General features: G+C 35.7%; 1 protein-coding gene across 1 annotated transcript in view; it reads right to left on the reverse strand.

Annotated features, from left to right (window-relative positions):
• The window catches only part of LOC117329498 (E3 ubiquitin-protein ligase MYCBP2-like), a 68430-nt gene that overhangs the window by 15879 nt on the left and 32695 nt on the right, over positions 1–19856 (reverse strand). Inside the window, exons 55-70 of the mRNA XM_033887459.1 lie at positions 19514–19638; positions 18811–19108; positions 18343–18399; positions 17656–17988; positions 13977–14126; positions 10926–11036; positions 10277–10631; positions 9763–9900; positions 7660–9244; positions 7153–7366; positions 6525–6736; positions 5635–5832; positions 4384–4524; positions 3644–3790; positions 2276–2299; positions 40–130 (exon numbers count right to left, since the gene is read on the reverse strand). Coding sequence (XP_033743350.1) covers positions 40–130; positions 2276–2299; positions 3644–3790; positions 4384–4524; positions 5635–5832; positions 6525–6736; positions 7153–7366; positions 7660–9244; positions 9763–9900; positions 10277–10631; positions 10926–11036; positions 13977–14126; positions 17656–17988; positions 18343–18399; positions 18811–19108; positions 19514–19638 — 4179 coding nt within the window. The remainder of the gene's footprint in view (positions 1–39; positions 131–2275; positions 2300–3643; positions 3791–4383; positions 4525–5634; positions 5833–6524; positions 6737–7152; positions 7367–7659; positions 9245–9762; positions 9901–10276; positions 10632–10925; positions 11037–13976; positions 14127–17655; positions 17989–18342; positions 18400–18810; positions 19109–19513; positions 19639–19856) is intronic.

A 19856-nucleotide genomic window follows, 5' to 3' on the forward strand; every position in this document is an offset into this window, starting at 1 on the left:
AATATAGTGTATAAATAGCTGAAATGTATGTGTCCATACCTGTAAGACTGGCTATCATAGCCTGTCGGCTGGAGGCCTGAATGTCAGCATTGGCAGTGAGGTCTTTTAGTTGCCAGATCTGATGGGAAGCCTTCAATGATACACAAGACAAGAGATAACCTAAGTAGGACTTAGCTATACAGTACATGTACAGCCAGAAGAACTCTACCCCCAAAATAAAAACAGTTCATGTATTAGAAAATAGAAACACACGACAAACTTTTCTGGAAACAAGTATTGCAGGTTGTATATTTTTGGAGAACACAAATCAGGTTTAAAACTATCAGATGCACAATACTTGTACACAGTATTGATTCAGAATTTACTAATTGTTAATAAGGATGTAGTATCTCTGAGTCATTACTTTCTATCCAGGCTACTGATATACAACTAGATGTATGGAAAGTCAAATAAATGCAGGAAATGTTATTTGAATAATGAATTTAAAATGGAGTAAACATTTTGTTTTGTTCACTGAAAAATTATGAGATACATTGCATAGAAATAGCAAAAAAAAGCTAAGGAATAAAAAGTGTGATATTGATCAACATTGGAAGAAAAAGTGTTACTAATAGTAGGTATTTTATGTAATTGGTGTTAATTAAGAAGTCAAAACAGTTATTATAACAAAATGTCAATCACCAAACAATCTCACAAAAATTCAGAAGTCACAACAGTTCATATAATATTGTCTATCACCAAACACTCTGACAAAAAGTCTGTAGTCACTACAACAGTTAATATAACGTCTGTCACCAAACACTCTCACAAAAATTCAGAAGTCACTACTTGTAACAGTTAATATAATGTCTTTCACCAAACACTCTCACAAAAAGTCTGAAGTCACTACAGTTAATATAATATTGTCTATCACCAAACACTCTCACAAAAAGTCTGAAGTCACAACAGTTAATATAATATTGTCTATCACCAAACACTCTCACAAAAAGTCTGAAGTCACTACAGTTAATATAATATTGTCTATCACCAAACACTCTCACAAAAAGTCTGAAGTCACAACAGTTAATATAATATTGTCTATCACCAAACACTCTCACAAAAAGTCTGAAGTCACTACAGTTAATATAATATTGTCTATCACCAAACACTCTCACAAAAAGTCTGAAGTCACTACAGTTAATATAATATTGTCTATCACCAAACATTCTCACAAAAAGTCTGAAGTCACAACAGTTAATATAATATTGTCTATCACCAAACACTAGTCTCACTTTCTGATGAGGTAACACTTAGATAAATACTAGGAAGAATGTTAGCACACCTTAAAAAATACATGACAAACTGTTCTTTTTTATGATTCAGAAATAAAATTAATGATAAAATTTCATTTTCTCTATCAAATAAATCTTATCTGGCTTGAAAACTCCACCATATGAATGTCTCCTAATCAGAAACATTTTAGAATCTGATGTTTCTTCCATAATGGTAAGAGTAAGTGTGGAACAATCACAGCGTAGCATCAAAGTGAAGTTATAACAGAAATTTTAGAATGGTCTACAAGATGTTTTATCCTTGAGAATAAGTAACCATAGAAACAGGATCTTGTTTCTGAAAGAATGGCTGCTTCACCATTTGGTTTGACAGTTCATTTAAAATGGATCAGTTAAGAACTTTAAAGAAAGATATCACAAAGATTAATTACAAATTGTTGCAGTTTTGAATATATATATGAACTGAAAAGCTCCTTTTTGACATTTACAGTACTAGTGGCCATAAGGTATACTACAAAATTCTGAATAATGATATTTCCAAAAGATGCACTACTGTGCATGATGGAATATATTGAATCTATGAAACGGTGTTGCATACGTACTATACATATAGGTTAATGTTACCAAGATGTATTTAACCTTAAACATCCAGACAGATATGAAACATTATTTGTGATTGGTAGAGGAGTGTGTGTGGTTGGCCAGAAGACCTGCAGTGATCAGGTGAGATACAAACATGTTTTGTGTCAGCTTTTCATAAATCATTAACTTTGAAGCCAATTTATGTTTTCTATATCTTAACATTTATTTGTTTAACTGATATTAATGCACTCTACGGTTTAGCAGAACGTAGTTTAGATGTACCCTGCAGGGACTTGATTTGGCAGATCATATATGGTTTAGAGGTATATAAAGGTCACCGTGACATGGTTTGGTGTAAGTTGCAACAGGTCTGAATGAGGTTATGTCAAGTGCAAATCCACAAGTAACCATGTCCTACTCACCAGCTTCTTAACAACATCCTTCACCTGGTCAAAGGAGACAACTAATGTCATTCAACTCTAAAAATAGTTTCACTCCTCTTTTCTACATTTCTATTTTCATATCCATCTCCATGTAAAATCTAGTTAAGCTTTGCAACTGTTTATACTCTTAAATCACACATAGTAATGTAGAAATGCCTTTATTATAATCATTAATCTACAGACTCCTATACTGGATATACGTTTTAAGTACTATCACAAATACTGTACATGGAGCATTTCTTTTTATCAATTTATACTCCTTGGTACCCAAGATACAGCTTTATTTTTTTGGGGGGGGGGGGTCCAAAAGTGGGCCCCATTCCCAACCAAAATTATTTCATATATTCACAAATTCCCAAAATTAAAGGTTCACTCCTAAAAGTTGCCTTCCTAATTCACAAAATATTCTTCCGAAAGGACTGAACAAGAATTCCACGGAAGTGGAGGTGTCGCCTGTGTATGCGAATAATTAAAGGGTCATAACTCTTTAAAATTAGGACTTGAATAAAAAACAAGCAATACTAGCTCAGCATGAAGTTTCGAATTAATCCATTAAAATATAGAAACCGTTTTCGGAAAAAAATAAATGGCTATAACTCTTTTAAAAACTTGCGAAAGACTTCCCATGAAATTTTGAATTAATTCCAGTAATTAAAGGGCCATAACTCTTTAAAACTAGGACTTGAATAAAAAAAAACAATAACAAACTTGTCCACAGTATTATGGTAATGAACATTCTATTTTCGCAAAAAAAATTGAAGGGCTATAACTCTTTTAAAAAGTTCCGAATAAATTTGGTTAACGAACTTGTCCACAGTATTATGGTAACGAACCTTCCCATGCAGTTTCAAATTAATCCAGTAATAATTATTCAAGTTATTGAGTGGAAACCGTTTTCGCAAAAAATTAAAGGGCCATAACTCTTTTAAAATGGTGCGAATAAATTTGGTTAACGAACTTGTCCACAGTATTATGGTAACGAACCTCCCCATGAAGTTTCAAATTAATCCTGTAATAATTATTCAAGTTATTGAGTGGAAACCATTTTCGCAAAAAATTAAAGGGCTATAACTCTTTTAAAAAGGTGCAAATAATTTTGGTTATCGAAGTTGTCCGAGCTATCATGGTAATGAACCTTCCCATGAAGTTTCGAATTAATCCGTTCTAAACTACTAAAGTTATCGCACGAAAACCATTTTCCGGACGACGCCGACGCCGACACCGACACCGCCGCCACCAACGCCGCCGAAAAGTAATACCTATATGTCTCCTTTTTCAAAGGCGACACAAAAAAGTCCCATCCCAAAAGAAAGAGAAAAAAGCCCACTACACTAATCCTGTTCTTACCACAGGTGGCTCCCCAATGTCATTCTCCTCCTTCTCCTCATCAGATTTACTGAGGATGCGACTGATGTTGCTGAATACATGGCACTCATGTAGAAACTGGTGATCAGCCTGTTGGAACTTCAGGCAGAAACATCTGACAGCCATCAGCTATAATATAGGCATACAGATACTGTACATCATGATTAATCGTGTAAGGCTATAGGAACTTTAACAACTCGAAAGATTTGCTCAAAGCACCACAAAAACACTGAAATAGGCTAACATTGATATCTATTTCATAAAAATATATATTTTTAGATATTTCTTAGGAATCATAAAAATCATGTTAATAACAACACAAGTGGTCTTGATATGAAACTAATTTAAAATGACATATATTCATGAGAAGCTAGTAGCGACACAAGGTCTGTTCAATTCGATTTTCTCCATACTTGAAAGGCTGACTACTAATTTAAGTGCCGGGGTACTACCCATGATTAGGACAGGACAGCTAGATGTTACTCCAGTCTCCTACCTGAATCATGTTTACCCAATAATGGTAGTCAGCCATACAGTTACTTCACAACAACTATCATGGCCTCACGATGAAGTAAATTTGCCACATTGTGCGAGCCAAACCCCATGATAATCACTTTATACCCCAAAAATGCACTATTTATTGATAGAATTTACTAATAAAGAATTTCAAAGGTAAAGATGATTATTGCAGGTTTACAGATTTGGAAATAGGTCACACTCACCTGTACTGACGAGCCCCAGGGCAGGTGCATCATCACATCCGCTATGGTTTGAAGGAGTGTGTGGAACACCTCTGGAAGGGGATCCACAGCACTACCAGCTATCCTGATGTCTGCCAGAGGATGTTCACACAGTGGCGCCTCCTGTAAAACACATACAGTAATAAGCCTCACCAGTGTCAACCATTTTTTGAGCATAGACAGTTAAAAACTAATAAAAAAAACTTCTGATAAAAACATTTTCATAAAACAAAATGTACAATTCTTACAATAATATTCAGGTTTTTTTGATGAAATGCTGAAATCCAGCTTAAGCGTTAACCAGAAAATAAGCTGTAATGGACCAAAGCAAGCTGTAATGGACCAAAGTAAGCTGTAATGGACCAAAGTAAGCTGTAATGGACCAAAGTAAACTGTAATGGACCAAAGTAAGCTGTAATGGACCAAAGTAAGCTGTAATGGACCAAAGTAAGCTGTAATGGACCAAAGGAAGCTGTAATGGACCAAATTAAGAATGGACCAAAGTAAGCTGTAATGGACCAAAGTAAGCTGTAATGGACCAAAGTAAGAATGGACCAAAGTAAGCTGTAATGGACCAAAGTAAGCTGTAATGGACCAAAGTAAGCTGTAATGGACCAAAGTAAGAATGGACCAAAGTAAGAATGGACCAAAGTAAGGTGTAATGGACCAAAGTAAGGTGTAATGGACCAAAGTAAGCTGTAATGGACCAAAGTAAGCTGTAATGGACCAAAGTAAGAATGGATCAAAGTAAGGTGTAATGGACCAAAGTAAGGTGTAATGGACCAAAGTAAGGTGTAATGGACCAAAGTAAGGTGTAATGGACCAAAGTAAGCTGTAATGGACCAAAGTAAGGTGTAATGGACCAAAGCTGTAATGGACCAAAGTAAGCTGTAATGGACCAAAGTAAGAATGGATCAAAGTAAGGTGTAATGGACCAAAGTAAGGTGTAATGGACCAAAGTAAGCTGTAATGGACCAAAGTAAGAATGGATCAAAGTAAGCTGTAATGGATCAAAGTAAGCTGTAATGGACCAAAGTAAGGTGTAATGGACCAAAGTAAGGTGTAATGGACCAAAGTAAGGTGTAATGGACTAAAGTTAGGTGTAATGGACCAAAGTAAGCTGTAATGGACCAAAGTAAGCTGTAATGGACCAAAGTAAGCTGTAATGGACCATGTAGTTAGTGATTAAATGCTATTATAATAATGGATCATGTAAGTAATGCGTGTCCTTACCTCTGTATCTTTTTTGTTTGGAGGTTCTTTCTTGGGTGGTTTCTTATCTTTCTCTTTATCCTTTTCTTTATCCTTTTCCTCTTCTTCTTCCTCTTCCTCCTCCTCTCCAACTGGAGGGGTGAGGGACGTCACCAAGTACCATAAAAGGTCATGGATACATACGGTACGCGACACTGTCCGCATCAACCAATTCATGGCCTGTATCAATAAGGCATGTAACAGTTAAGTAGCCCTTTTTTAGCATGTAATACAGAATTTTGTTTGTAATGTTAAAGTCCCTTATGATTTCTTTTTACAAAATTAGTCTGCATATATGGTTGAAGGGGCTTTGGCATGAACAACTGAAGACCACCGAAATGTTAATGGTATTGTAAGAACACTGCATATCTGAACTTTCAATTGTCTGAACTCCTGCTGAATCCCCCACATAAGTTTACCTAGTCATCCATATCCCAACAACTATATAATGGACTAATACCACCATGTCCTTGTCATGAGTTGATCACATAATTTTATACAACTTTTTACTGTCAGTGTTAGGTTCTCTTGTTCAAGTTTTATTCTGAAACATTCACATTTTAGCTCAACTTAAGTCATCTTAAAATGGAACATGTACAATAACAGTAAAAACATTCAGTTTTCCTGAGAAAGTGATATAAACTTCAATATGAAAAACCAAAAATAACTGGCTGGTGGCCACAAACTATGGGAATCAAAGAAATCAACTCTTTAATTTCAGAAACTCTCTAGTGTAGTTTTCAAGAAATGGAGGGAAGAATAGTCATCTACCGATTAATGTTTAACAAATGCTTGATTTGAACAGCCCACATTAAGATTTAATGAAAACCATCATGATATTACATTGACAGGATATTATTATAGCCACTGACCTGCATAGCAAACACTCGACATGTGGCCTTCCTCAGGGCTTGTTTCATGGCCAGCTGAAGTCCATCAAGGTCATGTCTCTGGACGATGAAAGCCATCACTGGACGCTGGAGCGTCCTATCACCTTCTATTCGTGATGAGTTTGACTTTTCCACCGAGGTCATCAGCTTAGACATGGCAGCAGATGGGTGTTTGATCAATGACATACCACCATCTGAAAGAAAATAAAAACTAGTTAACCATATACAGCATCCATATAAGAAGTTGATTTGTAAGATAATTTCAGATTAGAGTAAAATATAGGTGATTATGTAACAGACATCATCATGTTTCTAATATCTCACCAACCAGGGTTCAAATTTTGGACACAAGACTTTTCAGATTATTTGTTGACATGAAGCATTCATTTTCTCTGGTGTACAAGAGTTATAATTACTGTTATGTAATTTTCATTCAGTATGCGATATTCTGCAGAACATCCAAAAGATTATATATTTAATAATCACATTCATCTAAAAGAATCGCCATATGTAAGATTTTACACTTAAATCCATTTTAAAAGCTTTATTTCTGAGATTTATATAATATGGTGAGTGTTCTACTTTACTTTGTATTTCCATGACAACCTACCTCCCACACCTCCACTATTATTTCTTCTTCGTCCTGCATACTGACGATTTCTGTCGTTACCTCCGAACCCTTCGTCACTGTCGGACACAATCTCCGATATGCTCCGTTGGAAGGCTGTCTTTTTGTGGGCTTGTTCTAGTTCTGAGTCTGGACTTGTACCTGCACTCTTTGGCACTGGTTTATCAGAATCACTGGAGGCATTCATACTCGAGTCCTGGACAAAACACATTAGTAACATTAACAGAATCATTAATGGCATTTATACCAGAGTCCCTGATAAAATACACCAATAATATTAATAGAATCATTTTTGGATTCATATTGAAGTCCTAAACAGAATAAACCAATAACATTAACAGAATCACTAATGGCATTCATACTCGAGTCCTGGACAGAACACACCAATAACATTAACAGAATCACTAATGGCATTCATAGTCGAGTCCTGGACAGAACACACCAATAATATCAACATATAAGTTAACCTTGGACTGATCTTTGACTAACCTTAGGACTAGAAGGAGAAGTTATCTGAGACAATGGTGGTCGGATATCCTGTCCCAAAGACCCTGATCTAGCCAATGGACTGTGACGAGGCTCTGTCGGTAGTCTAGGTCTCAGGAACGATTGCTTCTGGTTAATACTTAGTGACCCTGACCTTACAAACACACGCTCATCCATGTCGATGAAGAAGTCATCAGCGAAGGCAGAGTCTGAGTTCTGGGCACTCTGAGATATGAGGTATTGGAATGGCACAGGAGGGAAAGGGTTGAGCTCAGACCCGTACTCTTCATAGACGCTAGGCAGGAAGGGATCGGAGCGATTCACACCGTGGTATTTTTTGTATGTCTGTATAGGGATGGTGATCCCCGAGGCACTTGCCAAGTCCATCAGGAACATGGCATTATTTTTTAGCACAGTATGAGGTTCCTGTGTTGTCAGAACACTCTGCCTGGACTGATTGTTTTTCTTTTTCATTTTTTTCACCTTCTCTTTGTCTTTCTGCTGTTGGCGTTTCTCCTTGAGGTATTTCTCTCGACACCGCTCACATATGAGGTACCAGCTACTGCCCCCATATCCCCCTTCCCCACAATTTCCAGCCCAACCTCCACAGTAGTTACCACTACTGTTGTAGCCTTTACCTCCAGCATGTCTGCCACACCCAGGATGTGTCTGTCGCATATGGAATGTGACCGGGTGTGAGAACATTGACCCACACAGTTCACATGATGTCTCACCCTTATCAGGCCCTCCCCCAGCAAACACCCCGGCCATGGCATCCCCAACTGCATTCTCACGCCACGGTACTTTGTTTTCTTTTTTCTTCTTGCTCTTCTTATCCTTCTCTTTGTCTTTCTTCTCGCTTTTCTTGTTTCGGAGCATGACAGCAGGACTGGGGTATATGAGCTCTTGTGTAATGACCCTGATGACAGTGGAGGAGAGTTCCTCCCAAAAGTAGACGAGGTGGTGGAGTGTGGGTGGAAGAGGTGACGATTTGTCTTCCTCCTCTGCCACATTCAACACCCCGTCAGATTTGTGACGGTCCCCTGTAGACTTCCTGTACACACCATCTTTACCCTTCTTTACCTCTAATGTCTTCTCCAACAAGTCAATTTTGTCTGACTTATCCGACCGGTCTGACCTGTCCGAGTCACTACGAACTAACTGTGGTTCCAGATTAAATCTCACTCTAGCTTCGTTAATATTCATGTTCTCTTTCCTTCTGTTGAAGTCCTTACTTGAATCTGTTGCATGTCGTACTCGCATCTTCTCCTGTTTCTTGCGGTTTGCATACTTGGACATTTCTTTCTGAAGATCAGGATGGAACTTCAGAAAGGATGCACACGCCATGGCATCATGTACTATTCCCTCATGCCAAAGAAATGCAGCAAAGACAGAGCGTAGACACTCAGCTACAGACGGAGACAGAGCATCCTTCACTGGATCCTTGGCTTTGTCTAGGATTGAGGATGCTGATGATGACCGTGCTCTTCCTACAGGAGTTATATCCCTTGATGACGGTGATGAGGCTCTTTCTCGTTTAGAACGTAGCTGTCTTCCCCTATCCTTCCTACTTGGTTTTGGTGACATCCTGGAATAAGAAGAAATATCATAATAAAAACAAAAAACAAAAAAAACCCCAGATATATAAGATAATAATCTCGTGTTAGAAAACAGCTATTGTACCACTGTGCAGTGTTGTAATACATATAATCGATAATATATGTAGCCTTTTGAATTGACATGTTCAATTCACCTCAGTTTGATGGTATAGGAGCCATATTAACTAGTTTAGTAAAAGCGAACAGGCCAAATCAGGAGTGATGGTACACCAATAGATTAACAATTTTTTTACTGTGGAGCGCAAGTGTAGGATTTTATGAATAATGTGAGGACAGAATGAATTACAAAGTACAAAGTAGAGAATAATTAAGTAACAAACGTACCAATTTACAGAGAACCTCTCAGAAAGGAAACATCCTGTTCAATCATTGATAAGATTATCAATCCCAAGCAATACCTGATTTCTGCTGCTAGCTATACATAATTCACCAATACCAACAGGTCACATTAAACACCAATTATGACAATGTAAGGACTGTGCCTTACCTAGGTGATTCATCCTTAGGGGAAGCTGAGCCGATGTTGAACAAACGGTCAGAATTGCCAGACCCTGGGGTTGGAGAGATATTGACAGGTGATGCACGCGATGGGCTGGAGTGTAGACGGGGACTTCCTGACCCTCTCCTAGTAAACATAAACAATGTGTTGTTGACAACTTTACATACAGTATAAATACAATTAAAATAGGAGATTAAATAGAACGTTTAAATAAAAAATTAATTCCTGATCCAGACAAATTTACTACAAGTATATGCAAAGTTTTTGTAGTCTAATTTACCCATTGACAAGTATGTGAATATCTAGCAGAAATTCAGCTACAATGCAAATTAGTGACTTTGACAGTTTCCACCTATGTGTGCTGTTAGGTGACCAAATGGTCATCTACACTAAACAAATATGTACACAGTGATATTTTTAATGGCAATAAACCAATAAAAACAGAAATTAATTTCAAAACATTATTAAATTTCATGGCTGTAAATTTCACATGACTAATTACCTGCCACTCCGGGCTGGAGAGGTATGGGGACTACCTATACTTCCTTTCCGTGGTACTGCAGGGGGCAGCCCTGCAAGTCCAGCCTCTTTTTGACTATTTGAAGTGGAATTAGAATGTTGGTGTTTCGGGCGGACAGCTGGTGACCCGGGAGGTGACTGGGAATCACGATCAAATGAAGCTTCCTTCTTGAGGTGGGCACGGCGAACGAAGCTAGGACTGTCTGGTGGTGTGCTGAAGGTCTCGTCCTTGAGGGAGGCCTGAGAGGATGACTCAGACACACCCCTGGAAGGCTTGCTGTCCACCTTGGCTGATCTCGGACTCAGGCTACGGATTGGGGAGCCAGTTTTGGGGGAAGCTGAATAAATGAAGTATTATCTTAAGAAATGGTAGTAAGACTTAACTTTATTTCAAAAGTGGAAAATATTTTTCTGGACTCAACTATTTGCATAAAACAACTCAGGATGAAAAGGCCTTGTCTGAATGATGAGATCAATGTGGATGTTGATGTAAGAGGCTGGACACGGAAGGTTAAGTAGTCTGAATGTGTGGAAGGAAACTTCCCTTTGTTAAAATTTCTTTAACTTACTTAATAAAAGAAGTGAGGCTAGGTATATTTTAATCTTATTTGCAGTTTTAAGTACTGGTTTACCTGATCTGTCTGGTGCGAGATGTGGACTGGAGCTACGTGATCCACATTTCTTGGGAGTGCCTGGGGGTGATGGTACGGGAGTGGGACCATTTCCATTGGCTCTACTCTCACCTGTAATATAGAAAAACAGACCTTTCTCAACACAGCTCTCAAAAAGACCTCACTATTCTATATCAGTGATATAATTCAACATCATGATCTTCTCAAGCAGAGTTGACAAGAGCCTTGTGATGTCTGAATAGTGTCATGGGCATTTAGAATACATAATTATAAAGTGTCGCACACATTATCTTAAAGACCATACTAATAACAGTAATTTATGTTTAGACAAAGTTCAATGTATAGTGTGGAGGAAAGTATTAATTATAAAAAAAGTATTTAACAGAACATGAGAGTATCATTATAAGTCTAATTTAAAATCAAATACAAAATCATGGATTAAATAGAACAAAACAGAACTGAGTTAGCTTTTACTATTCATCTTAATCAATGACAGGCACTAGCCCCCTCTGTCAATACACCTGATATATAATCAATGTTAGGAGATTTTCTCATCAACATATCTTCAACAGTCTGTTGACAATCACAATTTTCTCAAAATTGGGTCGTTTTACTACTCTATGGAGTTCCTAACCTTGATTGTATATTAGGTGTATAGACAGATGAGGAGAGTGCCTGTGATTTAATCATAATAGACGCTAAAAGAAATTTGAAAAAAAAAAAAAAATTACAAACAAAAAAATTGAAAGACAACACAAATTGACAAGAAAGGTGAAGGGGTTAAAATGGTAAAGAAAAATCAGTGTTATATCATGACAGTCAGCAAAATCAGTCTTTGTGACATATAGTAGATGCTACAGTATCAATATCATCGTAGAGAGTCACTATAGGTTATAATACCTGTAGTAACAGACTGAGGTTTTAGATAACACTTTAATTCTGTTTCATTTGACATGTACACTACTCTATCAATTGTTGTGATGACGAATATGATAGTTTTATTGAATTGCCAGATTTGAACAGAAAGTTATTAAAGTTATATAATTGTATTTTGAAAATAAGAATTACATGTACATTGTATATAAATTATGATTATTATATATGTCTTCCGTGTCTCTGCTTCTGCATATCATTTAGATTAAGTCAACATGTTGTATTATTTTATTCATTGTTGTAATCACCAGTCCTGAAATCTTTTTTTTTAAAGATTTTGATTGCTACTACAATGTATTTCTCCAAATACAAAAAAATGAGAAATAAAGCTCAAACCCCAGCTATCAGAAAACTTTAACATTGCATAATTATCGTATCCCTGGTAAATACTAGCCGCAATATACCGCTTGGCTAGTGAAATCTTCCCTTTAGCTGGATCGGTTGAGTGTAAGACTAGCAAGCCAGAGGTCCCAGGTTTGATCCCTAGCAGAGGCAGTGATTTAAATTAAATTAATAATGCACTTTCAAATTGTTGCACAATTATTTAAATTGAATTAATAATGCCCTTTTTTGCACAATTAACTAAAAAAGTCCAATTAATGGTAAAAGGAAAACTTTAATTTGGCCCAGTTAAAAGTAATTTTTTGTCAAAATTCTGAACCTGAAATGTGCTTTGGGATGATAAGTATATTCCAGATGCCAATATGATAGCTTATGTACTTTTTTTCTAGAAATTTAGTGTTTAACAGAAATGTTGACCTGCAACTACCGCTGGAAAATTAACACCCATTTCTCGCTTCGCGACTCCATCACACGCGAGATAAAAAAACGGAACAGTTACATAAATATTCCAGACATGAGGCATAAGAAATATGAGTTATATTATAATATAAAAATGTTAGGTATAGGTAGAACTTTACAATTTTCCAAGAGTGGGATGGACAATTTTTCACAATTAACATACAAGACAAGAGACAGATAAATTTTCTAACTTATACAGGTTTGATAAAGAAACTATCAACTATATATACATCGCACCAAGCAGATTAATTCTTTTTTAGCTACATCTCATGAGGCAGATGAACTTACAATTTATACACTGTCACATGTACAGCATAAACATAGCTTCTGGGAAACAAACATTTAACAGTCAACATAATTATGTGATTGATTCACAGAATTTGATCATGTCATTCAGCAAAAAAAGGTCAAACATTTACATACTGGGCACATGCATGGTGATAAGTAAATAGTTGCATGATTGGATTTTAAGACAGTATAATTTTTCTATTGATGATAAGGATTTAAAAAATCCATTATATGTTTGATTTTTAACATGGCAGGATACAGTGGATTCTCATGTGACACTGCATCCAAAAGATTAATCATCTAACTGTAAGATAAGTTACTAAAGACATTTCTTCTACATAAAAGGAAAAAGAAAACAGTACAAGTTATAAAGTAAATTGAACTAAACAGTCTATATGTAGTGTACTCAACAGAATCTCTATATAAACTCCCCCTTATCAAAATTATCATCTTGACTTGTTGTTTAAGATCTTATCACAAAGTGATTTACTGTGAATATTTTTGTATAGTGCACACTTTTTTCATAATTTGACAAGTGAAAAAATCCACTGCACACTATATACGCAGGTACACAAGCCTTTGCCGGTCAGATGCATGGATGTCATGAATTGTAATTGTTTCCCTCGACATTAACAATATTGAGATTCATGAAAATTTCTGCTCTTTCTACCCAGAAAACTTGAACCTATAAATAAACAACTTTTAAATTAGTAAGAGAGCAAATTTGCTTCATCTGAATATTAGAGACTTATAGATTTGTTCAAAATTTAAGATAAGGCAAAATTTATTCCAGATGTTCAAACATGAAGAATTTTTTTTTTTTTATTTTCACACAAGACCAGTATGGTGATCTAAAGCCACTAAAGACTGGGTTTATTAGTCACTAGAGGTTTGTATACTATGGGGATTACTCTGTGGGCAACCTTGTCACCAAACAGCACGGTGGTGATGTCTACTCACAATATTTAGAGCACAATATCAATGTAAGAGGGCCACATGACTGACAGGTGCCACGACATTATACGTTACCAATAATGGCTGCAAGACGTCGGGGGCTCACAGCTCGGATATGAAAAGGAAACCCCCTAAGGTCCTGATATATGGGTGAGGATGAGGTTTTGTGTTTTAAGTCTGGGCTGTGTCGTGACCAGTCACTCTCGGATTCATTGTGATTGATCCCTACCCGATCGGTAAGGTGACGGCGCAGTAAACAGAAAGTACACCAAAGCATTTCAGTGAGCAAACTTAACAGGCCAATATAAATAATAAACAGAGGGACGACAACATCAGACCTTTATCATACAATACTGATCACAAAGGCATCACAGAAAGTCAGCATACAATGATATCAGAAATAAATCCATCATACAAATATTGCAAATCAAAACTGTAAGACTATCTGAAATCAAAATTTCAGGCCAGCATGAAGAACAGCATTGAAAACCAAAACTCTGGCTAGTCGCATTTTAATAATCAAATAAAGAACCGAAAAAAAAAAACAAAAAATGGAAATGAAACTACGGGCTTGCTTCATAAAACAAAATAGGTCCATCAAACTCTAAATTCAAGACAGTCAAACAATAATAGAAAAGTCATATCAAAATCAGCGATTGTTTTGAAAATAAATTTCCAGATTTTTCTCCACAACACAGCCAAAGATTATCTTTGTAGTACGTGTAAATTTAGATAGTAGGTGGACTGAAGTATTCATCATATATCCTTTTTCATTTCATACCTTACTTTTCGTTGTTCAATTAATCTCTTTCTCAAGCCGGATATTAATCATAGCTCAATTTTAACAAAATTGTTCACACATCCGAAATAAATATTTAATTTTTTTATGGATAATGTTTCCATATTTTCACACTGACTGCTTTCCTCAGACCAGAATATACTTGTGCATAAAAATGTGTGCAGTCGTAAATTGATAACAGAAAAGATAAACGAAGCTCGCAAACCTGATTTTAGCTGAATGATTACCACATGATCAACTTGAAAAAAATTGCCTTATGGTTAAACATGAAAATATTATGAAAAAAAAAAAAAAAAATGTTAGTAAGATCACCTTTGATTTCTGGAAATTTCAATGAATAAAATTCAATGACAAATGCATGAAATGAAAGAAGATAAAACCACTTAGCTTTTAAGTGTCATGAGTGTTGATATCTACTGATGGTAGACCACAGTCAATGTTTAGATAACCATGAGACAATGACAGTGACAGTCAATATTAATATATCCATCAGAAATGATAGGCAAGTCAATATTTATATCTCCATCATAGAATGATAGTCAAGTCAATATTTATATCTCCATCAGAGAATGATAGTCAAGTCAATATTTATATCTCCATCAGAGAATGATAGGCAAGTCAATATTTATATCTCCATCAGAGAATGATAGTCAAGTCAATATTTATATCTCCATCAGAAATGATAGTCAAGTCAATATTTATATCTCCATCAGAGAATGATAGTCAAGTCAATATTTATATCTCCATCATAGAATGATAGTCAAGTCAATATTTATATCTCCATCAGAGAATGATAGTCAAGTCAATATTTATATCTCCATCAGAGAATGATAGTCAAGTCAATATTTATATCTCCATCAGAGAATGATAGTCAAGTCAATATTTATATCTCCATCAGAGAATGATAGTCAAGCCAATATTTATATCTCCATCAGAGAATGATATTCAACAGTCAATATTTATATCTCCATCATAGAATGATAGTCAAGTCAATATTTATATCTCCATCATAGAATGATATTCAAGTCAATATTTATATCTCTATCATAGAATGATAGTCAAGTCAATATTTATATCTCCATCACAGAATGATAGTCAAGTCAATATTTATATCTCTATCATAGAATGATATTCAAGTCAATATTTATATCTCTATCATAGAATGATATTCAACAGTCAATATTTAAACTCAGATAATCATATAAAACAAACTCGTATTGAGGCAATGACTTGGAAATAAACTACTGTAGTTAAAAACTGAAAATTTGTAACAATGTTGAATGAAATAATGTGTGGCTAGAAAAGTGCTTTGGACAGAGACCACGAAGAAGGCAGCCAACGTACACATAGAAAAGAGAAATGTTTCGTACCTACGGCTCCATAGATTCCTTCACACTCACCGTAACCCTTCGACATAAAATCCTTGCAGCCAAAGACTTTAAAAACATAGTAATGACATTAGAAGCCTGGTGAAGATGATAAGCATACTCTCCTACAAGAACGTGCATTCTTAGTAAAGATCAGTTAGATTTTGTATTTAACAATTATATTTCTCTTACCCTTATTGAATAAGTCGTCAACAGATGAAATTGGTATCAAATGGTGGTGACTTGATATCACAATTAAGGTTGTTTTTTTTAACCTTTTCCACAGGTTAAAATGTAAAGATCAGGAAAGCTACATTTGTTCACAATTATATCATAATACAAAGACTTAAACATATTTTATAAAGTAAAATCCATGCTTCGATCTTTAAAGGAAAAATAAATATATTTTGCAGTAATTTTCATACCTGTAAAACCTTGGCCTACAGCATTGACATGTAGGTGAGCATGCTCTAAGATTATAATATGATAAATGTATAGCCTACATTGGTTTCCCAGTCAAGATTTACTATTGTCATCAGACCTTCTGTATTGTAAAGAGAATCATAACAGTCAAGGCGAATCACAGGAGTGCCAACACAAGGAAAACCACATAAATACAACCAAAATTCAACGTGTGTGCAACTCAAACAAATATAGCAATGTCTTGTAACCTAGATATTTCTTTATCATTATTATAATGTTCCTGACCTGGGGAAATGTGTGTCAAGCAAGAAATTAAAATACCTAGAATCATACTATTAAATTAAATAGTAAAATCAAGTACATAGTAGCTTTTACAATAATATTACTTTCAGATTTTTAAAAGAAAGCATTTCTACTTCTCCTATTGATGAGAAACAGAACGTTCATTACAAGTCATGTACATTAATCTCATTGCTAAGTTAAATCACACCTGGGCAGACAATAAATGTATCAACACAAACATAATGAAAACTACAATTCAATAATGAAATATCATTTAAAATTTAATAAATATATTAAAATGTAACAATTATAGATTTAAGGAATAACTTCATTGTAAACATGCTTCTGTCAAAATCAAAAAGTCTGTTTCTTGCCTGGAAATGAATATCTTGGCTCTCTTAACAATATTCTCTCTTTTTGAATATCTTAGCTCTTTTATCAAATTCTAAATATTCTTTCTTTTTTTTTCAAAGAAAAAAACTGAAACATACTGATCTAGCTAACCTCATAATTATCAACTTCAGAAAAAAATGTCTGAAGACTATTTTGATTCAACTATGTATAAAATGATATATCTCTATCAAATAAACTATTCCATCTGCTACTATGTACACTCTCTCTTGTGTAATCATATCTATACTATTTCACTCTGAATTATATTTAACAAGTCTGCCCAGATTGCAGTCAGTGTTTTAGTTATAGATAGAAGTAGACTGCAGTTCTTATGCACTACACTGTAAACAGAACAAAAGAAATATTGAATGATAGCTGCTGTAAACTGAAGAAGGTGCAATGAAAACTAACAGATGTTTAGAAAAGAGGACCTGCCACCAAAACAATAAGTCGTGCTACTGTTGTTAAATACACTGATCACATTACTCACCTAGAGCTTTGACAAGTTCCTTGACAGAAACACCCTGTAATTCAGGAGGAACAGTGTTGCCATCCCGTCGTGAGGATTTAGGTGAGCCTGGGGCAGGTGACCTATTACTGGTGATGACTGCTAGGGATGGGGAATCTAATCGTGCTGGAGACACAGTCTGGGGTGAAAAGGAAACTGGAGAGGATCGCTTTTTTGTGAAGCTGGCTGAAGGAAGAGATTGGACACGGGTCAGCTCTTTGGTGTGGGATGTCCCACCTTCAGAGTGATAGCCATTGCTCATACCAAACGATGGTGCAGGTGACTGGCCAAAAGATGGTCCATTGGATCCCGAACCTAGCCAAAGAAAAAAATTCTGATTACACATGTCTATTTGTTTCCTACACATTTTTTTGTTTTCGTTAAAAATATCAATTAATTGTTTTCCAATTTTGGTAAGCAGGAAATTACTAAGGATAAAAAAGAAGCAATTAATACGACCAACTTTATGTCTCTCTTCATGTCAACTTTGTGACTGCTTCCATAGAAACCATTTTCTTTCATGTTTAAATCCTCTGCCTTACACTAATGAACAAAGCACTAAAAAGAATAAAATACTTTCATTATGTCATATAAATCTTTCTACTTCATTCTAACAGGACATATGTTAGAAGGTCTATCCCAAAGGTTCATATGAAACAATATACTTACTCTGGTTACCAAAGGCAAATGCACTTGAAGGTAGGCTAGCACTCCTGGCAAAGTTAGCTATAACAGAAAATGGCAGTGGACATGGTTACAGAAATATCTTTTTTCCGGTACTGGTAAAGTTATCTTTTATACAGAAAATGGAATTGTTACAAACCGAAATATCTGTTTCCCCAATACTGGTAAAATTAACGATAACAGAAAAGGCAGGGGACATGGCTACAGACAGAAATATCTATTTCCCCAATACTCGTAAAATTAACAATAGCAGAAAATGGCAGGGGACATGGCTACAGAAATATCTATTCTGCGGTACTGGTAAAATTAACAATTACGGCAGTGGACATTGTTACGGAAATAAATTTAGCTATAACAAAAAACGCATCTAGATTTTCTGTCAAGTCAGTAAAAAGACACCACTGTAAATCTGACTATAAAACACAGACCACAAGACAGGTGTTCTGTACATACCTGGAGAAGGGTGTGTTCCTCCAAACACAGATCCTGGGGTACCAAACACAGAGTACTGAGATGAAGCCTGCGGTGAGGCTCCAAAGTCAAAGCCCTTAGCAACAGCTGCATTGAGTGTGTTGAAAGAGAAAGGGTCCTTTTCTCCACTTAGGGGTAGTTCAGGGATGTCGGCCTCATGTTGAAGGTACACGATTCCTTCCTTCCCTGCTACTAAGGACCATGTTTCCCCTTCTTGTTGACAGAACTGTTCTGCACTCTCAGGGTCGATCTTCACCCAAAGCCCATCCTGATTGGTTACCTGGGAATGTTAAAGGACATCCTTTTGGTTAACTCATTATTCTATCATATGAGCATATAGCTACAATTTTTTTAATTGGAAAGAAAATGCCTGAAACAGTGAATGCATTCTCAGATAGTTTATTTGTCTAATGCATTTATAGGTCCATAATTACCTTTTAGTTCACACTACGTGACTGTCCCTTAGAATTAGTACTGCTTAGTTCTGTGTAATGAACAGTACTCCATTATGTGTGTCAATTTGTTGATCATATTTATGTTAGTGGCATAAGAGATATACATCAGTCAATAAGAATATTGAACATTCGTCAACATATTGTGATAAGAAAATCCACCGATAGTTCTACTAACAACATAAATATACATAATTGTAAAATGATCAGTATACAATACTCATGTAACTTACATCTTCGAGTGCTGTGATTCTATCTCCAAGGGTAAGCATCCCGACTGGTGTGGCTTTGAGACTGGGGCGGCAACGGATATTATGGCCAAATGACCCGCATTTCAACACCTGGTAAACACCTGGACCTAAACAGGCATAAGAAAAATTACTAATGGCAACAATAACTCCATGTCTTAGAGACTTTTCCTAAAATTACATAATGATCTCAAAAATGTAAATGATAACGTCCAGAAAATAAAGGTCTTCAGAAAATAATGGTCTTTTTAATTGATGTATATTATTACAGGAGACTACACAAGAAACTTTTGTGTTTCTTATGAAAGTAACTTATTGTCTTTTTTTT

The sequence above is a fragment of the Pecten maximus genome, chromosome 6 (assembly GCF_902652985.1).
Source record: "Pecten maximus chromosome 6, xPecMax1.1, whole genome shotgun sequence".
Lineage (NCBI taxonomy): Eukaryota > Metazoa > Mollusca > Bivalvia > Pectinida > Pectinidae > Pecten > Pecten maximus.